Source organism: Lycium barbarum, chromosome 11 (assembly GCF_019175385.1).
Source record: "Lycium barbarum isolate Lr01 chromosome 11, ASM1917538v2, whole genome shotgun sequence".
NCBI classification, from domain to species: Eukaryota; Viridiplantae; Streptophyta; class Magnoliopsida; order Solanales; family Solanaceae; genus Lycium; species Lycium barbarum.
Genome location: NC_083347.1, coordinates 122,672,663 through 122,693,969, shown reverse-complemented (window position 1 = coordinate 122,693,969; position 21,307 = coordinate 122,672,663). Strand labels below are relative to the sequence as shown.

Sequence of the window (21,307 nt, the reverse complement as noted above, 5' to 3'; positions counted from 1 at the left end):
TGGGTACCAAAGTGTTGGATTTTGGGTTTTTTCCCTTCCTATGTGGATAAATAAATGGGAAAATAACATAGACTACCAACTTGAGACTCTTTATCACAAAATATAACGATACTTTTCCTTATTTACGGAACATAACGACAATTTACGAAACATGACGGATTTGGGCTTTAGTACTGTACCACGTTTTGGGCTTTAGTACCGTACCACAATTTTGGGCGATTTTGGGCTTTGGCATTTCATCTTAGCCCAACTGCGAATGCTTCTCTTCCTCCTCTGCAATATTCCCTCTCTACTCTTAACCCACCATCTCATACAAATTTTCTCTCTCTCTCTCTCTACTGTGTTTGCAATGTACATGTAAAGTGTGTGATTCTCCATTCCATTTTTCCTCTGTTTCGTTCCATTTCACCATTAGTAAAGGTAATCTAGGGTTTACAATTCCTTTAGTTTTGATCATATATTGTTGTGGTACTTTCAATTATATTTTCAATCATATATTGTTGTGTTAGTTTCGAATATCTATTGATGTGTTTCTATCTTCATTTCAATCAATTTCATCTTGTTCAGTCAATTTGGACGGTTTATTTAGGGTTTCTACTTTGTATTTCCAGTTTTTTTGTGTGCGCATGTGTGTGATTCTCCATTCCATTTTCCTCTATTTCGTTCCATTTCATGATTAGTAAAGGTAATCTAGGGTTCACAATTCCTTTAGTTTCGATCATATATTGTTGTGTTAATTTCAATCATATAGTTTCAATCATCTATTGTTGTGTTAGTTTCGAATATATATTGATGTGTTTCTATCTTCATTTCAATCAATTTCATCTTGTTCAGTCAATTTGAACGGTTTATTTAGGGTTTCTACTTCGTATTTTCCAGGTGTTTTGTGTGCGCATCATTTTGTACCAACTTAAATTGTTGTGATTCCAGTCCCCTTTTTTGTGAAAATGAGTAAAAACAATTCGATAAATTCTCCTATGCGCAAAAGCCCTAGATTTTTGGGGCCCCCAACAAGCCCGAAAGTAGGGCCAATTCCAAACTTCAATTTACTCACTCAAACCCCGGTAAAAAAAGGAGGAAGGGAAAAGCAAGATTCTGATGATGAAGGATTGTTTGTTCAAAATGAAGTTAGGACGAAAGTTCTAAACGATCCTTGTAATGTTGGTCCCACTATTGTTGAAATCAAATCAACCCCCCGGAATGATTCCAAAAGGAAGCGAAAAGAAACGTCAACTAGTAAGTCAAAAAAAGTCACTGACGACTCTGATTTCGAAGAAGAAACTGAGCATCCTGAAGCCAAAAAAAGTAAGGTTGAGAAAGGTGGTGCAGTAAAGAAGAAGAAAGTCGAGAAAGGTGAAACAGGAAAGAAGACGAAAGTCGAGAAAAGTGAAACATCAAAGAGGAAGAAAGTCGAGAAATGTGAAACATCAAAGAGGAAGAAAGTCGAGAAAGGTGAAACATCAAAGAGGAAGAAAAACAACCCGACAAAGAAGGTAGAAAAAAGCATTTACACTTTAGTCTTTGAATATTTGGTTACTTGCATGTGTATTATTTGTGGTATAAAAAGGGTTTGATTGGTCTTTTTATATGCTTTTTTGAGTTCCGGAGGTGTATGGAATATGTATATAAAGTGGTCTGACTGTATGATTTCTCTTAAACAATTGTGTATAACTTTATTTCTGAATTGGTAGTGTATGAAAAATGTAAGGAAAGTGTTCTGAGTTGGTTTTTCAGTATTGAAAAGAAGTGGCTAATGTCTAATTATTTGTTTTAGATTTAATTAAATTGGTGTATGATAAGTGTTTTTTTGTGGTCTTGCATTGACCGTTGGGCCTCATGATCAGCAATTCCCTTTTTGTGTTCTCTGTTCCTAAGTTTTCAATTTATCTAGAGAACAAACACTGAATTCTAGATTTGGTGGTGTATGAAATATGTATGAAAAGTGGGCTGACTGTAAGATTTTTGAGTAACATGTTTAGTTATAAAGTTGTAATGCATTTTTGTGGATATAATGTGTCTAGATATGTCATTGGATTCTTGAGTTTGGTGTATAAAATATGTATGGACTTTGGTATATCTCATATTTAGATGATTTGACTCGCTTTATAGTTATGTATGCTTTCATTTTTGTAACTATCTCTTATTTAATATATTCAGACACAGACTCATTGGTGTTCTTACACCAACGTGGAAGCCGCACTTGAAGTTAAGGACCGCCTTAACGACGCGCAATTGAAGCTGTTTAGGGAGTCCCCTTTTGGGTTATTTCTGGATTTGCCAAAGCTGAATGTTCAGCCACAGCTAATTCGATGCCTGATGTATGCCGAGACAGAGCATGATAGGGATGATATGTTTATCATCAATTTGAATGGGAAAGAGCTTCATTTCGGCATTAGAGAGTTTGCCATTGTGACTGGTTTAAAATGTGGCATGGACAACGAATTTGTCGCGGACCCCGATTCCCCCAACAGACTAATGGATATGTACTTTAACGGACTAACCAAAGTGCCGAAAAATGATTTGATTGAGCTTTTTCATCACAAAAAAAAAAAGGAAATTGGGGATGCTGATGCTTTTAAGATAGCAATACTTTATTTTATCAACACATTCTTATTCTCAACTGAGAGTAATAGAGCATTTGTTCCCAAGTTACACTTTGACTTGGTTGAAAGCGGAGAATATATGAATTATCCATGGGGAAATGATTGCTTCAAAGCGCTGTTGTCTTAAATCAGTCACAAGTTGGCGAATGATCCAACCTACTATAGGTTTGAGGGTTTTCCCCTGGCCATTCAAGTATGGTTTTATGAATGCTGCTCGAAGGTAGATCCTACGGTTGCGACCCGTATTGGAAACCACTTCCCTCGTATTTTTAATTGGCGAACAACTTTGCAAAAAGTCTACTTTTCCCATCTGAAGAAGGGGATGTTCAAAAAGTACAGCAATCAGGTAACAATACAAGCTAACTGATTGTCATACATTAATCATACACATTTCATTCATTCTTTTTTTTATACATGCTAACTGGTCAGCTTATACATTTTTTTAAATGTTGGTAGCTGGTTTTTACCAACATTCTCCCAACAGATGAGGAGAAGGTAGCTATCAACTTTATGGAGTTTCCAGAAGAGACAGCGGTCAAAGATGTGTTAGAACCACAGGATCCCACACAGTCGAGTCACTCTGTACGTGGTTCTGAATTTGATGCGTTGAAGAAGGAAGTTGCAAATGTAAGCATGTGTTTTCACTAATTGCATTCATATTTTTTTTTTATGAAATAGTTGTATTTGTGGTTAAGACATTCATTAATGTTATTCTACATCTTTCAGGTCCGCAAAGATCTTAAATCATTTGAGAAAAAGGTTGACAAGTTTAATATAATTTTCAAAGTTCATAATTTTATTCTCATTGTAGTATATAGATTAGCTTAGGTTTCTTGTCATATTTTCCTTTTTATCCCAGGTCGGTGAACAGTTTGTTGACATGAAAGACTACATGGACAAGTCAATTATGAATTTACTTAAAGATCTAAAGTCCATGTTTGGCAGGCAAACTGAAACTCCTGAAGCTAAGGTTATTTATCAAAATTTGAGTTAATGTCTTTTGTATTATCCCTTTCTATCTAAATGTGTTTATACATATCTTAATAAACAGATGTCCGGCAGTGTTAAGGATGTTACAAAAGAACCAAAGACAAGCAACAAGAATGATGGACTTCAGCACAACCTATATTTTCATTTTGATGAACCGATAGGTGATTTTGACATTGGTGGGCAGGATGTAAGTGAGCAAATATCCAATCACATTGTAGTAGATGCATCTGCTTTGAAGAATGGGATTAATGCTTCTATTCCAGGTATAGTTTCCTCTATATTTTACACATTTTCAGACCCATGTAAATGTATGCAAAATGTAGAAAAATAAGAAAACTTACGCCTTTATGTGAAACATGAAGTTGGTGAGCAAGTTGGAGATGGTGAAGCATGTGATAAATATATAGTTGACCCAGACGAATTGAAGAGTCATCCTATTGATACTCTGATTTCAGGTAATGAGACCACTCAGTTTTCATTTTTACTATATGCATTAAACAAATATACATTTTACATGATAACATCTTAAATGATTTGGTTAAGATTTTGATATGAAATTTAAATGTTCAAATTTTACAGAACATAATCTAGATGATGTGGTTGCTGGCATTGATAAGTTGGGTGCTTTGGGCAATTCTGCCACTAAGACCCCTACCCTTGATGATTTTGAAATGCCTCCATTTACCGAGTCTAAAATAGTAGCGATTGAAACCAAAGGTGGTGACATCGTTACACCTGAACAACAAGCAAGAAATAGAAATCCTGGACCGTATGGTAAATCACCATACACTGATTTTAGTTCAGGCGGCAGCAGCACAATCAATTCTCCTACATACTTTCACATTAAACACCCATTCACAAATTGCATTGGCTTTGATGTTGACAATGATCTGATCACCGAATTTAAGGATTGGGTGAAATCGAAAATGTCTACAAGACATGGGAGGTCTGTATTGAACACATCAGCTATTTTGCAGAGAATTATTTATTTAACACATGTTATTCTACAATTTTAAAACATCTGTTATTTTGCAGGGAATCAGTGTTCTCTAAAAAGGCCAATAAGATGCTTTTATCTTATATTCTAGATATACATAATAATCTGGGAATACTGTTTTATCTTATATTCTAGATATACATAATAATCTGGGAATACTGTTTTAAGAGTGAATTGACTTTTAAATTAATCTCATGCTCCAATAGGGGATGTAATAAACATTTTAAAGCAGTAATAGCTATTTGTTGAATTGAATAAGCATGGCACTATGATGGATAATAACGTTGCTTCATGAGGCCTTGTTAAAAATATATATGCTGCTTCTTAAGGTAAAATAAGAAATGTGTTTGTTAAAGATGGCAGCATTACTCTTTTCTTTTCTATGATAAATAAAGAAAGGGTTCTTCATTCAATATTTGGTTAGTCATGTTTAAAATGCTGAGGAATTGTGATAAATTGCCCTTTGATCTAGTATCGCAAATACTCGTCTCATTATGTGATATGATCCCGAATTCGGACATTTGCTTCATTGTGTTATCTCGTCGTTCTAATTTATTACTTTTCTTTATTTTGCATGTACACCGGAGCCGAAGAGTTTCACTTTGAAACTCAACGACACCACTTACGAAGCCCAGCCGCAAACAGATCACAGCAGTCCAAATGGGCCAAGCCCATTTACATTATATCTACCCCTCTATTTTTATTTCTGTGTGCATTTAACTTGTATTGTATGACTAACATTTATGCTTGTTAATTAAGATAAACTTTAGTAACATTAAGGGTTTTAGTTTAGTAATGGGTAGTTAATTCCACAAATTACATTCACTTCTATTTTTAAAACTATTTATAGTATCTATAACATTTATTTGAGTAATTGATTTTCAAAGTAGCATGACTACATCTTTTGGTTAAGGGAATCATAATTTATATTTACTATCTTAGAAGTTTAAAATGTCACAAATCTTACACTAACGTTAGCTTATTCTAAGAAATAAAAAGCAAATTAGTTTCAACGGATAACTTTTTCACTTTAGTTCCTTTCCAACACTTGAAGTACATATTTGTTTAAAAACAACTTTCGCACAATATACATTGAACTAGTAGTCTCCCTATGAAGTATTTAAAATTTATTTAATGTTAATTTTACATTAATTCCTTGTTTTTTTTTTAATTTGTGAGTCGGCATAACTCACTTTTCTCCGAATACATATAAACATTACAGGTCCCGTTTCGTTTAGTTTATTTCTAACTAACTCTTTTATACAAATTATTATTTTCTATAAGTTCTATTTTAAATAGCATTCTTACATGTCTGTCTATAACTTTAGCCATACTTACAAAGCTACTTTCTTTTTATATAATACTATATTTATACTTAGCCTAATTAATTATAAGTCCGGTCAGTTAACCATTGTTAATGGGTCTTAAAGGATGCCTAATCCCTTCCCTTTAGACTAATTGAACCCTTACATAGAATCTTAAGTTTTGCAGACCTTAAACAGAGTTAACTTTAAAAAATAACTTTAATAAACTTTAGGTTTCCTAATTCACCATAAATAATTAGGTGGCGACTCCTTAAAATAAACAGAAAATAGGAATCACCAATGTGTTGTACTTCTAATTTAACCCGGTTAAAATGGGGTATAACAGCTTGGCGATTCTGCTGGGGAATCACTTAGGTTCTAACCATAACGGACTTAGTTTAAATAGGCTTTGTGTGCTTATTTGAAATTACTTTATTTATTTGTTAACTGTTTTTTACATGCTATTAATTGTTTGTTTGATATAAACTGTTTATGTGTAACTGCTTTGATAAACTGTCATTTCGTTCATATTTCCTCCACTTCTGGAAAACTCACACATATTCACACACTTAAAACGGCTTCGCGGTTCGCGCCCGTGCACTACAAAATTACCCTTTAGTTGGATTGATCTTGTGGATTTAGTCGATCGGCGGTGCAGTCGACGGCCACGGACCTTCCACTCCCAAGTTGTCCGCTTGGGGGAACCTTGTGTCATAGGAAGCCAACTCTTAGTCAGCCTAAGATAGAGCTAAACCAACACCCTTTATTAAGAGCATACATTTCATGACCTAGGAGGTTTAATACCCTTGGTGTATTAAGCCCATTAGATGACTTTACCCAAACGTCCAAGTGGGTTCACGACCCCAGGTGACAATAATCATACTTTATATGCATGTTTGAAGGATAATTGTGCCTAAATATTGACTATTTGCTCTAATTAATTAAACTTTAGGAGTGAGAGAATGACTAACGTTTCTATGACAGGTATGGATTTGCATTGGAGTACAATGAATGACGAAGATCAATGACATCACAAAACAGAGCTGAAATTTAGATACAGGAAATTGTATTTACTTTACTTAGATTAGGAAAACACTTTATGTTGTACTCATTTGATATGTAATGAATATTATACTACTTTTGTACTTTATTTTGGGGAAATAGAATTTGTTTAATTAATCAAAGCAACGGGATGACGTATTATGGCACACTTTACCCTTCAAACAAACGTTAGGCCTACCTCTGGCACAAAGAGGTCACATGCATATTAGGACGCGTTATTATTGTTTGATATAATCGTTTACATTTGTTCGACGATTTGTTTGACTTTATTTGACGAATTATTTGCTACATGACTTATTTGACTCTACGTGATCATGACTTTACCTACATATGTCAATGAGACTAACATCATTTACACTTTATGTTTCTGCTATTTTATTCCCAACAAAAGTTGATTCGTGTTGACACTCGAGATGGCTGACCATCCTTACCTCACAAGGTCAAAGACATCATCATTACCGCGACGTAGTTGGGCTATTCAAGGAAAAGAAATTATTATGCCTGATCCAGCCGCATCTATTTAAACTGGTTTGGAAAACATCGTGATCTCTAGTGATCCCCCCGAGACTTCCGAACACGGAACTACTATTCAACGTGATGAACATATCGCCCGCCTGACTCAAGAAATTGAGGATCTACGCGGAGAATTAAATCGGGTTAGCAACATGACCAACTTATCCGTTACACTCCAAAGTCCACCTCCTAAACCTAGGAACGTCGCACCAAACCAAGCCATTACATACTTTCACCATCCACAACAACCTTTTTACCCTTACCACTACGCTGAACCCTACCAAGCTCCGCTATTCCCTTACCCTGTCTACAACATCCAAGCAAATTACCACTAACCTCGAGCACCTCACTATCAAAACACACGTCCATACCAATCTGTTCAAGCTCCCACTTATCAAAATCGGCCACATACCACACATAAAGCCCGTCCAAATCCTGTCATAAAAAACACCCGTAGTTACACTCGGTTTGCTGAACCTTTGGCTCAATTGTTCGAAAAACTGAAAGCCGCAGGCGTAATACAACCAATTGAAAGGAAAACTCCCGATCCTATTCCAAAATGGTTTGATGGCTCCAAACGTTGTGCATATCATTCTGGAGTTGCTGGGCACGCCACTGAGGATTGCTATGGACTCAAAAACAAAATTGAAGCCCTGATCAAGGAAGGAGCAATCCAGCTCACTGGAGCTCGGCCCAACGTAGATAACAATCCTCTACCTACTCGCGAAAATGCCAACGTGAACATGACAATTATCGAGGAATATAAGGATTTGAAAAGAACCATTATACCAGTCGGAAAAATGGAAAAGGGGATGTCATCAACTTTTGCTGCTCCTGTGGGAACAGTCCAAAGACAAACACCAACAGAGATTGCTGCAACAACTACTCACAACACCAAGACACCGACCATGCGGGGTGCCGAATCAGGAGAGACTCTGAAGACTTTGACTTGTACTCCGTCCTTGGCTCGCCGAGAGTCTTGGTAGATTGAACTGTAGTGAGCTTTTGAAACAGCACGATTTTAAAAATTGATGTTTGCCCAAAACTTTGTTTGCTTTGCTTCATCTTTAGGAAGTTTAAAACCTATGAATGCATTTCTGAGTTGCCTCAATTGTCTATTACTATTATTTTCTACTTTATTTATCAAAACTGCCAACTCTATGATTGTGACATAAAATGAACGAACGAATAACGTACATCTCGAGAGAGTAACAAAGAAAACTAGAGGAAAATACAAGATTCCACTTGGAAGAAATGGAAATAGCCGATAGACAATGACACAAGCATGAAAGCTATCAGTCAACGAGACATTGAAAGACAATATTAGATCAGACTACATAGTTTGCAACCTTTCCTTTAAACACCGTACGAACTACGTTCCGACCTGATTCCCGAGGTGGGACACGTAGGCAGCCCATATAGGGTTCGGTTGCATTATAACAGAAAAAAATTCAAAAATCCTTATACAAGGAGAACTACATATAGCCTGATTCCCTCAGCAGGATTCGTAGACTATCAACATACAGGTCCGTCACACCCAGATAAAAATCCAACAAATCTTTCACCATTTGTATAACAGAACTACGCCGACCTGATTCCCTTGGTGGGATACGTAGGCAATCCACATCGGGTTCGGTCCCTTTATTAGAAAATTTCAAACCATTTTTATGAACCTTATGAACTACGTTCTGACCTGATTCCTTTGGAGGGATACGTAGGCAACCTATACAAGGTTCGGTCATACCGCAACATAAATTTAGCATACTCTTCTGAACCCAAAACTGGGGCATATTTTGAAAAGATATAGACAAAAGAACAATTGTGCATCGACAAGATTAAGGCTACCAGACAGGAAGTATTATGAACCAATTACTTTAGAAGTGTCACAATCTAAAGTTGGCAGAATATTTTACAACTTACATATATATACATTTACACATATATCTTTTCTTATATACATATACTTACGTATATATCTTTCCTTATACATATACTTACATACATACCTTTCAAATAAAACACTTTCTTTCAATTGCTTCACTACTGTTCATCTACCGAGGCTTGAACGGAGATCACAAGATCCAAACAAATAAGACGAATGGAGCAGCCAACAACGTCAAGCTTCGAGTCAACACGAATCAACTTCCCCCTCCCAAACTAAGATTTTTTCTTTGAGTGCAGGAACCTAAAATCGTGAGATCAACAGTCAAGTCTATCAATCGGGGCCAAAAGCATCATTTGGCTCATTATGGCCTCGCCTCAAAAGCCATACGACTTTACTTCCAACTTTATCTTTTAATTTATTTTATTTTATTTTATTTTTATCACAATAATTTTATGACTTTATATACCTGTTTTTGTAGGTTGACGAGATTGAAGGAGAATTAAATCAAGATTTCGTGTCCTTAATTTGGCCTGTCACAATACCATCAATATCATTAGCCGAGCGATCTGACTCTTACTTTACTCTCCGTTTTATTATTTATTTTAAATACTTTAATGACTTTACTTTAAATTTTGTAGAAATCAATATCACACTCCGAGGATAACTATACATTTTAGGCTCGTCCGCCTTTAATAGGACATCATTTCTTCAAATGCCCGCACTGCTTATGCACTACTGCTTTCAAATGCCCGCACTGCAAAAGCACCACACCGGCATTGCATTATTACTTTCAAATGCCCTGCAAAGGGACAATATCATTGTTCGCAAACGCACAACATTTAGGCTCGTCCGCCTTTAATAGGACACTTTAGGTTCGTCCGCCTTTAATAGGACACTTTAGGATTGTCCGCCTTTAATAGGACACTTTAGGCTCGTCCGCCTTTAATAGGACACTTTAGGCTCGTCTGCCTTTAATGGGACATTTTAGGATTGTCCGCCTTTAATAGGACACTTTAGGCTCGTCCGCCTTTAATGAGACATTTTAGGATTGTCCGCCTTTAATAGGACACTTTAGGCTCGTCCGCCTTTAATAGGACACTTTAGGCTCGTCCGCCTTTAACAAGACACTTTAGGCTCGTCCGCCTTTAATAAGATATCATTTCTTTAAATGCCTCACACGGCATATGCATCATGTCCTCGAAAACAACCGGAGACATACTTGGGTTCGTCCACCCTAAAATAGGACATATCAGGTTGTTCCACCCTAAAATAGGATGCTGGGGTTCGTCCACCCTAGAATAGGACATATCGGGTTCTTCCACTCTAAAATAGGATACTTGGGTTCGTCCACCCTAAAATAGGACATATTGGGTCATTCCACCCTAAAATAGGACATATTGGGTCATTCCACCCTAAAATAAGAATTCACATTTTTATCTTGAATTTTACAGGATTGGCGTCGAGTCTCCGAAGACAACCGGGGGCATCATTCGACTATACAGTCTCATATGCATAAGCCAGACGGCTGCACTATGACTTTACTCTCTACTTTATCATTCACTTTACCAACTCTAACGATTTTACCTTGAACTTTAAAGGAATTATCATTAAGCCTCCGAAGACAATCGGAGATATATCATCAAGTCCCCGAAGACAACCGGAGATATATCATCGAGTCCCCGAAAACAACTGGAGACATCATATGGCTACACAGCCTCACCTGCATAAGCCAAACGGCTACCCACTTACTTTACTCTATACTTTATCGCTTTATTTCATCATCTACTTTACCTACTTTAATGACTTTACCTTAAATTCCGCAGATATCATTTATCATCGAGTCCCGGAAGACAGCCGGAGGCCTCATTATCATTTAAAGTCTTCAAATACAACTGGAGATATTCAGCATAAACATCGCGCATTCATTCAAGTCCTGGAAGACAACCAGAGACAACATCTGGCCACACTGCTTCATTAAAAGCCACACGGCTTCATCTTCATTCCCACACTCATATTTACTATCATTTTACACTTCCAACTTTACTACTAATTTTGACATGAATTTCAGTTTTGGCAGAAAGTACAACCTGCGGAGACGCAACACAACGTGGAACTTTATCTTACGCAGTGAACTGGGGCAAACATGCTAAAGAGGAATATCAAACTCACAAGCAAGGGTCGCGGATCTACTCTCGAACTCGACTCCGCCTACGTCCACAAAATGTGATACGTAGGTTATCAAAATTATTTTTCATATACACCGCTAAGACTCTACTCAATCAACTCTTTTCATAAATCTCGTATTCTTTTCTATATCCCAGTGTCTCCATAACTCAACACTGGGGCATTTTTTTTTGGAGAATTTACATCGTGTCTAGTAGAGTCCTATTTATGGGTGTGTTGTACACCACATTTATAATTAGGAGGCTATAAGCATATGTTCCATTCTCGTCACCTGTCCACAACCCTTGAAAAGTTATAAATTGATAAATAACATTCTCTTAACAGGTTCGACCATAATTCCTTCTGCCCTCGTAATATTTTCCACCAATTCTCCTAACCCATATTTTCTCAAGTTCTTCCGAGTTCATATTTGTTGATCGCAACAAAATTGGCTACTACGTCAACTTCTTCGCCCGGGGACTCTTACATCGTCTACGGTCGAAGAGGGGCATCTGTTGACACCCAATTTTGTCCCTCTTTTATTTAATTTTATTTACTTGAGCTTCTAAATTTACTGACAAGCTAAACACTTTATTTTCACTATTTTTTATTTTATTATTACTACTATTAATATCGTTACTTTTATTTTCAACATTACGAGCATTACTTTATCACAAATCATTTTCGGGTTTGGACTCGTTAAATTAATTACAAGACAACACTTTGCAAAATCTTTATATTTCTACATATTAATTATTATTTGTATTTACATAATATATATTGTAGCAGTTATTAAATTAGAAGCCCAAAAATAATTTAGATAAAGGAAGAAGGATCCATATTTTCATCCAATTGCTGGCCCAAACAACAAAACACAATATGCCAAATAAATGGCCCAACCCATGTTTTTAATTTCATCAGACCAGCCTATTTCCTCACTTAACCGACCAGCCCAAATCATTCTTTAATAACTTACCCAACAAATCAGCCCACTACCTAATATTACCCGGTCCAGCCCACACATTCCATACCCGACCCGGTCCGTTCCACAACATGAAATGAAACCAGTAGGGTTTCATTTCATTTTCCTCTGCACCTCACCCGCCGCCTCCCTTCTCTCTCTCTACTCTTCTCTCTTTCTCCTCTCCTTCCTCTTCTCTCTCCCACGTTCCACGTTCCCTTCCACTTCATCCTGTTAAATACATTATTCATACAGTAACCATACATATTGCAGACAAACTATAAGATTTTATTATAGCCAACCAAAACCAAACACGTAATGTTGATAACCAAATTCATATCAACTTTTCAACATTATTATTATTAAAATTGTACTCAGTTTTTACTGTTACTAAAAAAAAAAACAGAGTCAGTTTCTACTGTTACTAAAAAAGAAAAAAAACAGAGTTTCTACTGTCATTAAAAAAAATATCACCGCCATAACATTGTTGACTATTTAATTTCCGTTTGGAATATTGCTACAGGTCTTCTTATTGTGGCCTTCTGTACCACATCTGCTGCATGTCACTGTTGATTTCTTAAATTTCCCCTCGTGGAATGGTTTCATTCGTTTGGTAGCTGTTCTTCCTGGTGGTCTTTTACCATCTGGTGGCAACACAATCTCTTTCTTTACATGCCTCGGTATATCCCATGTACTTTCACATGGAAGAGGCACAACTGGTATTGCATATGTATCTAGGAAATTCTTATTGTTGTAGTAGGCAGAGGTATATTCCGCTCCATGTTGGTGCCTATACACTATAGCAGCCATAGCATGCCCGCAAGGTATCTCATCCAGTTGAAATCTTCCACAAGTACACGTCCTAGCTCAAAGACACACTGTGAACCTCCTAACACCATCAATCACTGTATGTAGAAATTCAGTGGAAGCTCGTACCTGCAATCAAAATTACATTTGTACAAGTAATTCAGAAATTATACACTAAACATACAACATATATACACATATTATAGAGTTTTCATACATATGACAGAAAAAAAAAGGATATAAGTTAACAGAAGGATTATCTTACAGTCATACGGTGTGATAATACCCCATTCTTGTTGATAATTTCTTGATACTTTTTAGTAAGATCTGTGAATGTATTCTTTGCTTCTTCATTGTGCGTCGCATTCCATCTTTCAACCAATTCCCTCATGAAATCCAATAATTTTGCCACCGGCAATTCCCTAGCATTCACTGTAGCATTGTTTATAGATTCAGCTATGTTTGAAGTCTGTGTCCATGTTCTTTTTACTGTTGCATGTATCCGTGTCCATTTATGATAACCAATCTCAAACAAGTATCTCCTCAGCTTCCTATCTATTTTGGTCACCCTTCCCATGCATTCGTTAAACTCTTAGAGGGTGTATGCCTTAGCCATTTCATAGTATAATTTCCTCATCTGCTCTTTATTTCTGTGGCATTGCTTAATTAAATTGTTCCACAAATGCCAAATACAGGCATAATGAGGCAGCCCAGGGTACACTGCTGCACTCGCATTCCATATACTTTCATGCCTGTCCGACACAAAGCACATGTTCTCCCTCTCACCAAAAGCATCCCTGAACCGCTCAAAGAACCATGTCCAAGATGAATCATTTTCGAAATCAACTATACCATATGCAAGCGGAAGTATACTACCTGTTTCCATACACAAATAATACAATCAGTTATAAACTTTTTTTTTTTTTAAAAGATAAAAAACAAACCTCCTGGATCCAATGTACAAGCAATTAACATAGTCCCCTTGTAAGTTGATTTAAGATGGGTTCCATCAACCACCACTATAGGTCTGCAATACTCCCATCCTCTAATACAAGCTTCCAGTGCTACAAAGGTATACAAGAAACGGTCTTTCTCTGTTTTTTCCAATCTTACAACCGATCCCGGATATGTCTTCTGTAAAATGTATAAGTAGGCTGGAATTTTACTGTACGAGTCGGTGGGATCCCCTCGTAACATAATCATTGCCTTTTGCTTCGCTCTATAAGCTTGCATGTAGGTCAATGTTACACCATGTTGTTTCCTCATGTCCCTAGATATATCCTTGGGTGTGTATATTGTTTTTGGATCTTCATACTTATCCATTATAATAATGCTGACGACATTGGAAGTTGCTTGACGTTGTTCATAAATTCTATCCTTTAACAAGCATGTGTGCACATCACAGAAATTCCTAATCTTGAAAAGCCTTGACTCATTTAGACTTGAGGCCTTTAAACACCATGAACAATTGTCACCAGTGTTGACACCCAATTTTGTCCCTCTTTTATTTAATTTTATTTACTCGGGCTTCTAAATTTACTGACGAGCTAAACACTTTATTTTCACTATTTTTTATTTTATTACTACTACTATTAATATCGTTACTTTTATTTTCAACATTACGACCATTACTTTATCACAAATCATTTTCGGGTTTGGACTCGTTAAATTAATTACAAGACAACACTTTGCAAAATCTTTATTTTTCTACATATTAATTATTATTTGTCTTTACATAATATATATTGTAGCAGTTATTAAATTAGAAGCCCAAAAATAATTTAGATAAAGGAAGAAGGATCCATATTTTCATCCAATTGCTGGCCCAAACAACAAAGCACAATATGCCAAATAAATGGCCCAACCCATGTTTTTAATTTCATCAGACCAGCCTATTTCCTCACTTAACCGACCAGCCCAAATCATTCTTTAATAACTTACCCAACAAATCAGCCCACTACCTAATATTACCCGGTCCAGCCCACACATTCCATACCTGACCCGGTCCGTTCCACAACATGAAATGAAACCAGTAGGGTTTCATTTCATTTTCCTCTGCACCTCACCCGCCGCCTCCCTTCTCTCTCTCCACTCTTCTCTCTTTCTCCTCTCCTTCCTCTTCTCTCTCCCACGTTCCACGTTCCCTTCCACTTCCCCTGTCTCCCCACGCTCACGTTCCTCTCCACCATACCTCTGTTCCCCCACGCCTTCTCCCATACTCTTCCCTGCCACTTCCACTCGCCACTGTCCCCTCACGCCTGTCCATTTCGTCTCTCTCCCACGCTCCTCTATTTTCTATAAATGGGTCCTAAGTTGAATCGGTTCGGGGGGAGAGATCGAAAAGGGTGGAAGATCTGGAAACAAAAAAAAATCTCCCCACGAAACATAAGTTTAATCACCTCAAATTTCTGAGAAAACGGACAATTTTCATCAATTGGGTTTTAAAACATTTTCTTGAAACTCAGCCGAAGGGGGGATTTTCAGTATTTTAGAGGATTTTATTGGGTGTTTTGAGAGAATTATTCAGTGTTTTTTTTAAGGTACACAATCAATCTTAAAAACTTGTTTTTCCCTTTTCCGGCGAACTTTAACCGCGACCAAGGGGTTCGACTCACCCAACTCTAGTTTCGAAGTCGCTCATACGAGAGAGTAGATTCGAGACTTCGTCGCCTCGTTCACTGCACCCACAAAAGGTCAGTATGTTCTTTTTCTCTCAAATTTGAAGTTTCTGATATGTTCGTGTGTGTTGTTGTTTCAGTCGGTTTAATTTCATTTTAGCAGCTTAGTGTCATTATGCATGTTCATGTTTAGTGAATCCAGTTTCGATTTAGTAATTAATAATGTTTATATGCCCGTGCCTTAGTTCGATTTAGTTTCAGTTTGGTAATTAACAGCATCTGTATGTTTATGTCTTACTTTAGTTTAGTTTTCAGTTTTCCTTAGTTATATGGTACTTTGGGTTAGAATATATGTCGTTTGATAATTATGCCTTTTCGATCCGATCTCAGATTAGCTTTAGCTTAATTTCCTAATATGAGTTGGTCCAGTTGATCTGGGTGTATGCAAGTTTGTTGATTATATATACAAAATGCTGTCCACGTTAAAGGAGTAGTTGACTGATTTTGAGCATGTTTTGGACTGTTGTATGCTATGATTGATATACCCAGATGGTTTGAAAGTATGATCATACTTATTTAGACTACATCCGCACATATAAACCCATGTGATAGATCTGTTAACACATGTTTATGTGTGTATAGAACCTGGTTGATCGTTTTCTTGTGCTATAAGTGTCCAGCACTGTGATCTTGATTGTCACTCAAAATGCTATTTGATTTTCTTTCTCTGACACCCTGATTGCCATCTGAAAGGAAAACAGTAACGTTAAAAGAATCAGGATCTGCCCTCTTGGGATATTAAAGGAGAACTTAAGATTCTGGGGAGGGAATATGCTTTGTTGAAGTGCAATATGCCCTTGTCTATCTCTAATGATATTAGAAAGGCCTGTACTGTTAATCTAAAATTTGATTCTGCCCTCTTTGTTTTTTCCTTGTTGCATTCTTCTGTCACCAGACACCTGTATGTGCCCTGTTGAACATGAACCCAGTAATCATATTTGATTACTCACACTGCCTGAATGTTGCTTCCCTTTGATATTCAGTATTCTATATGTTTACCTCCTGTTTCCTTCATGTTACTGTGTGATTTTCCTTTTACATCTGCTTGTTGTTCCTCGCTTGTGTTTCCTTTCTTTCATCATCTGTCTACAAACTTTGGTTTCTCTGTGGATTAGTTGAGCCAAATTTAGCTTAGGAAGATCCTGTACAAATTAAATATATGCCTACGATTGTCTAAGTGTGATTCTTATGTCTGTAGTGTCTGACCATGTTATTCAAGGCTTATGACAAGCTTGCTTGCATTATATACCTATTAGCATTATTTGTGTATCGAATTTGGAGGATTTGAACCTATCATTGCATATGATCTTTGTCTCATCTTCATCAGTGTTAAATATGCATATATCTTGTTCCATTAACTAGTTTCTTGGTTTCTAAACCTATAGACAACCTTATGGAAAATGCTATGCAAATATGCCACATGTGTCTTGCCTAGAATGAAATCAAGAATCCTAGCATACCATGTTTGATCCCTTTCCCCTGTACCTGTACATGTTTCTTCTTCAGAAAATCCTTGTTTGCTGTCTTAAATGCATTGTATGAACCTGCAAAGGGATTGTTTTCCTTTGAGTTATCAAAACCAAATCACTTAGCTTATACATCCATTTGTTAAGAGAATCTGACAGATTATCCCATCTCTATCTGTACACATTCAGTAGACTGCACCAAATGCTCATGACTCCATCATTAGACACTAGTTATAATGTCTAACCAGATTAGTGCACCACTGTTTATTGCCCCCCTTTTCTGTGCGCATTTGATGCCTATCTTGACCTCCCTGATTTTCTACACATAATATGTTGAGGAACACTAAAATATAATACGTTGTTTTTTTTGTCTCTTATTCTGTTCAGTGTTCTTTAGCTGTTCTTTTTTTTTTCGACACAAAGCAGAGAAATTATTGGAAATTAGAAATGAACTTCAAAGCTAGATCAATTGGGAGTTATGATAGATATCTGCGCTAAATGAATTTGAAAGATGCCTACTGTAGTTTGGATACTGTCTAAGACCGAATATACACAGGATATACGGTGAGTTATCAAGGTAAGAAGAAGGTATACATTCGATATACATCTGATATACGCATCGTGGTGTGTATCTTAGGTATACTGAGTATATATGGTTAAAACATGTAGTCATACATAAGGCCTATATGTTAGACGAGTAAAGGAATGTGCTCAACTTTCTGCCCACTTATATGTTATCCGAATCTGCTTGATGCTGTACATGCTTAGTCTAAAAATAGTATGGTTTGAATGCAAATTGGATAGTTTCGTCGATTTCTGTACGCTACTATAGGATATAATGTATTCTGTCTAAGCTGGGCATAAGTTTCGCCTTACAAGTGATTTTCATTTTCGGCTTATGCATAGACACTATGGTATACTTAGTATAAAGGATTGTATATCTCTAAAATGTGCTCATGAATCATGTCTATTTACGTCTTCTCTGTAGTTACGAATGAAATGTTTATCATGAACCAAAATGTCGATTTGGCACTGTTTACATCACTCTGCTCTCAGATCCAAAATCTGATTTTCTTAGATCACATCTTATTTTGCTTCACATTGTTTTAAGACATTTCTGCCCGTGACCAAACTAAAACTGTTCCATTTATGTTGGGTCTGTTTTATTCATTTCTTTTGTTACTTGTACATGTTATTGGGCTTACGCACATTCTAATACCTACCTAACTAAGTTAGAAACACACACACACACGCATGCGGCCTGGTTTCCCCTTGTATATTCCTTTCTCTTTGCTGCTGTTTAATTTGGTTTAGTTCTGTTATATTAGTGTGGTAGCCTTGTTCCTGCTAAATTAAAATTAACAAGACTATGTGACTAGTGTCGAAAGTTTTTGGTATAGTGTAGCTTTTTGAGATGGTATAGTCTTAAGAGATGAACTGGTTGATTAAAACTCGTTATTAATTTAGTATGATCCAGTGCACTCATGCTGCTCACTCGTGTTTTGTGTTGAATCACTATATGCTAAGTCGGGATAGATGTTTAATTCTAAAAAATGTTAGATACGACTGTAAGGTGGTCCGGAAGCATGTCGTTATGTTTTACTCGAGATATTAAAATCTTTACCATTTGATACATGAGTGTTCAGTCAAGTATCCCCTGTGAGAAAACTATGAATGAGCATTTATGTTTCAGTTTAGCTTGTGGTTCGTGTAGTGAAAAAAAAAAATGTTCTTTAAAGAGTTTCTTTCAAGATAGAGATCACATTTTAGGTTCTATATTTATGTTCAAGCTCAGTTAGGTGCCAGATGTGTGTTCGTTTTGTTGGAGTCAAGATTTAAGAGTTCTTTTATCTTATATTCTAGATATACATAATAATCTGGGAATACTGTTTTAAGAGTGAATTGACTTTTAAATTAATCTCATGCTCCAATAGGGGATGTAATAAACATTTTAAAGCAGTAATAGCTATTTGTTGAATTGAATAAGCATGGAACTATGATGGATAATAACGTTGCTTCATGAGGCCTTGTTCAAAATATATATGCTGCTTCTTAAGGTAAAATAGGAAATGTGTTTGTTAAAGATGGCAGCATTACTCTTTTCTTTTCTATGATAAATAAAGAAAGGGTTCGTCATTCAATATTTGGTTAGTCATGTTTAAAATGCTGAGGAATTGTGATAAATTGCCCTTCGATCTAGTATCGCAAATACTCGTCTCATTATGTGATATGATCCCGAATTCGGTCATTTGCTTCATTGTGTTATCTCGTTGTTCTAATTTGTTACTTTTCTTTATTTTGCATGTTCACCGGAGCCGAAGAGTTTCACTTTGAAACTCTACGACACCACTTACGAAGCCCAGCCGCAAACAGATCACAGTAGTCCAAATGGGCCAAGCCCATTTACATTATATCTACCCCTCTATTTTTATTTCTGTGTGCATTTAACTTGTATTGTATGACTAACATTTATGCTTATTAATTAAGATAAACTTTAGTAACATTAAGGGTTTTAGTTTAGTAATGGGTAGTTAATTTCACAAATTACATTCACTTCTATTTTTAAAACTATTTATAGTATCTATAACATTTATTTGAGTAATTGATTTTCAAAGTAGCATGACTACATCTTTTGGTTAAGGGAATCATAATTTATATTTACTATCTTAGAAGTTTAAAATGTCACAAATCTTACACTAACGTTAGCTTATTCTAAGAAATAAAAAGCAAATTAGTTTCAACGGATAACTTTTTCACTTTAGTTCCTTTCCAACACTTGAAATACATATTTGTTTAAAAACAACTTTCGCACAATATAGATTGAACTAGTAGTCTCCCTATGAAGTCTTTAAAATTTATTTAATGTTAATTTTACATTAATTCCTTGTTTTTTTTTTTAATTTGTGAGTCGGCATAACTCACTTTTCTCCAAATACATTTAAACATTACAGGTCCCGTTTCTTTTAGTTTATTTCTAACTAACTCTTTTATACAAATTATTATTTTCTATAAGTTCTATTTTAAATAGCATTCTTACATGTCTGTCTATAACTTTAGCCATACTTACAAAGCTACTTTCTTTTTCTATAATACTATATTTACACTTAGCCTAATTAATTATAAGTCCGGTCGGTTAACCATTGTTAATGGGTCTTAAAGGATGCTTAATCCCTTCCCTTTAGACTAATTGAACCCTTACCTAGAATCTTAAGTTTCGCAGACCTTAAACAGAGTTAACTTTAAAAAATAACTTTAATAAACTTTAGGTGTCCTAATTCACCATAAATAATTAGGTGGTGACTCCTTAAAATAAACAGAAAATAGGAATCACCAATGTGTTGTACTTCTAATTTAACCCAGTTAAAATGGGGTATAACAACCAGGGCATACGAGATGATAGCTATTGATGAAGAAGTACACATCAGAAATATTGAAAAATATACATTTTTATACATACATCATACAATATTCATACACCCACCTATATTATATATGTGATTTACATACATACATGCTTCATACATTTTTTATTTATCTACAATAAACAATAATATTTGTTCGTACCTTTTTGTACCAGACCTTTTCACCCGAAATTGAAACTGCTTCATAAAGGCATATTGCCTCATAACTGCATCGAGTGTTTCTTTATCCTTGTAAATCTGTTTTTCCACAACAAATTCATGTCGAGGGTCGCTTATTATTTCAGTTTCACAACTATCCAACAACTCAATATGTTCACTTGAAGCCATATCAATCTGTTCAATAATATTTCCCATGTATGAAGATTGAATTTCTCGACCCCTGTTTATTGAACTGGAACTACTTTCACCATCATGATGGAATTCAATTCCCTCCATTTCACTATCCTCCAATGTGAT

General features: G+C 36.0%; 3 protein-coding genes across 3 annotated transcripts; 1 reads left to right on the top strand and 2 right to left on the bottom strand.

Moving 5' to 3' along the window:
* The first annotated feature begins 941 nt into the window (after nucleotides 1-941).
* LOC132620268 (uncharacterized) lies at nucleotides 942-4,629 on the top strand. The gene is made up of 9 exons (XM_060334942.1): nucleotides 942-1,493; nucleotides 2,158-2,483; nucleotides 2,736-2,949; nucleotides 3,060-3,230; nucleotides 3,330-3,362; nucleotides 3,463-3,573; nucleotides 3,655-3,856; nucleotides 3,956-4,048; nucleotides 4,173-4,629. Exons 1-9 carry the CDS (start codon nucleotides 948-950, stop codon nucleotides 4,607-4,609), a joined length of 2,133 nt encoding a protein of 710 aa, XP_060190925.1. The 5' UTR covers nucleotides 942-947; the 3' UTR covers nucleotides 4,610-4,629.
* An 8,011-nt stretch (nucleotides 4,630-12,640) lies between these two features.
* LOC132620267 (uncharacterized) lies at nucleotides 12,641-13,862 on the bottom strand. Its single transcript, XM_060334941.1, has 3 exons — nucleotides 13,572-13,862; nucleotides 13,358-13,414; nucleotides 12,641-12,709 (listed from the first exon to the last, which is right to left on the bottom strand). The coding sequence occupies exons 1-3, from the start codon at nucleotides 13,860-13,862 to the stop codon at nucleotides 12,641-12,643; spliced, it is 417 nt and encodes a 138-aa protein (XP_060190924.1).
* Nucleotides 13,863-13,877: 15 nt separating this feature from the next.
* Nucleotides 13,878-15,551, bottom strand: LOC132620266 (PKS-NRPS hybrid synthetase cheA-like). The gene is made up of 3 exons (XM_060334940.1): nucleotides 15,477-15,551; nucleotides 14,230-14,734; nucleotides 13,878-14,161 (listed from the first exon to the last, which is right to left on the bottom strand). The coding sequence occupies exons 1-3, from the start codon at nucleotides 15,549-15,551 to the stop codon at nucleotides 13,878-13,880; spliced, it is 864 nt and encodes a 287-aa protein (XP_060190923.1).
* Nucleotides 15,552-21,307: the final 5,756 nt, after the last annotated feature.